This window comes from Asparagus officinalis, chromosome 7, assembly GCF_001876935.1.
Source record: "Asparagus officinalis chromosome 7, Aspof.V1, whole genome shotgun sequence".
Taxonomy (NCBI): domain Eukaryota; kingdom Viridiplantae; phylum Streptophyta; class Magnoliopsida; order Asparagales; family Asparagaceae; genus Asparagus; species Asparagus officinalis.
In genome coordinates, this window is record NC_033800.1 from 8,014,474 (window position 1) to 8,015,556 (window position 1,083).

The 1,083-nt window shown below is 41.4% G+C and overlaps 1 protein-coding gene across 1 annotated transcript; it reads left to right on the top strand.

Moving 5' to 3' along the window:
- Window positions 1-1,083, top strand: LOC109850974 (embryo-specific protein ATS3A-like). Its single transcript, XM_020421066.1, has 2 exons — window positions 1-163; window positions 487-1,083. The coding sequence occupies exons 1-2, from the start codon at window positions 35-37 to the stop codon at window positions 958-960; spliced, it is 603 nt and encodes a 200-aa protein (XP_020276655.1). The 5' UTR covers window positions 1-34; the 3' UTR covers window positions 961-1,083.

Genomic DNA, 1,083 nt, shown 5'->3' on the forward strand with positions numbered 1-1,083 from the left:
TAAAAACTAAAAAAGATCGAGAGATTGGGACAAGATGAGATTACGAGAAAAAATGGGATTAGGGTTAGGGCTTAGAATCGCATTGTCGTTGAGCTTTGCCCTTGTTTTGGTGGCGGGATCGGAAATTAACGAGGGGTTTCGCAACTCGAACAAGGAGAAGAAGGTATTTTATTTTGTTTTATTTTTATTTTTCCATTTTTATTAAATTATCCCGTCGAATCGAACGTTCTAGTTTTGTCTTTTTTTTTAATATAATTGGGCTTGGGCTGTTGCAAGTCGGCCCATTGTCTATTGGGTCCATTTTGGATGTTCTTTTTTGGTTGAATTAAATGATGAAAATATTTGTTAATGTGGTTCCCGAATTGCGTTGGAATATACAAAATTTATGCAAGCAAGATGGTTCGAACCGGATGATATCCAAAATTTTTAAAATAACTTATCGGTATGCGAATGTTCTGATAAAGTTTGTATTCTGTTTACTCACAGCACAACTGCACCTACACGGTCATCATAGAAACAACATGCACCGAGGGCGCGGGCACAGACGCACACATCAGTCTCAGATTCGGCGACTCAACCCCGACCGACATCCTGACACGTCATCTCGCCAAGGATCGCAGAAAAAGACCATCTGCCAACCTCACCGACATTATCGACGTACCGGACAGACCATTTCAAGAGTGCACAACCGATGTCTTCAAGGTCACCGGAACCTGCGTACGGTCACAAGTATGCTACCTGTACTTGAAGCAAAGAGGTGAAGATAACTGGAGGCCTGGCCGAGCTCAGGTTCTCGTTGATGAGTCGCCGGAGTTTTCGTCGAAGAATTTTTATTTTCGAAGGGTTCTGCCGAGGGGAGTGTGGCATGGGCATGATATGTGCACAGGGAAGGTTACTCCTTTTGGTGTCAAGCAGGAGAGGAAAGTGTTTGCACCTAAGCATGGTTTGAAATATACTTAATTAGGTGCTAGAGATGAGAATATTATGAATTATTGTATCTTCGGCGTTCAAAGTGATAGAAGTGTTTGATGTCCTCGTTTAATTTATGTCAAAAACCAATAATATTCTTGGAGTATAAAACTA

What these genes read in the sequence shown, in the direction of transcription:
- LOC109850974 (XM_020421066.1), top strand. Translation starts at nt 35, where the DNA reads ATGAGATTACGAGAAAAAATGGGATTAGGGTTAGGGCTTAGAATCGCA. An exon ending in ACTCGAACAAGGAGAAGAAG is followed by an intron (nt 164 to 486) that starts GTATTTTATTTT and finishes GTTTACTCACAG; the next exon opens with CACAACTGCACCTACACGGT.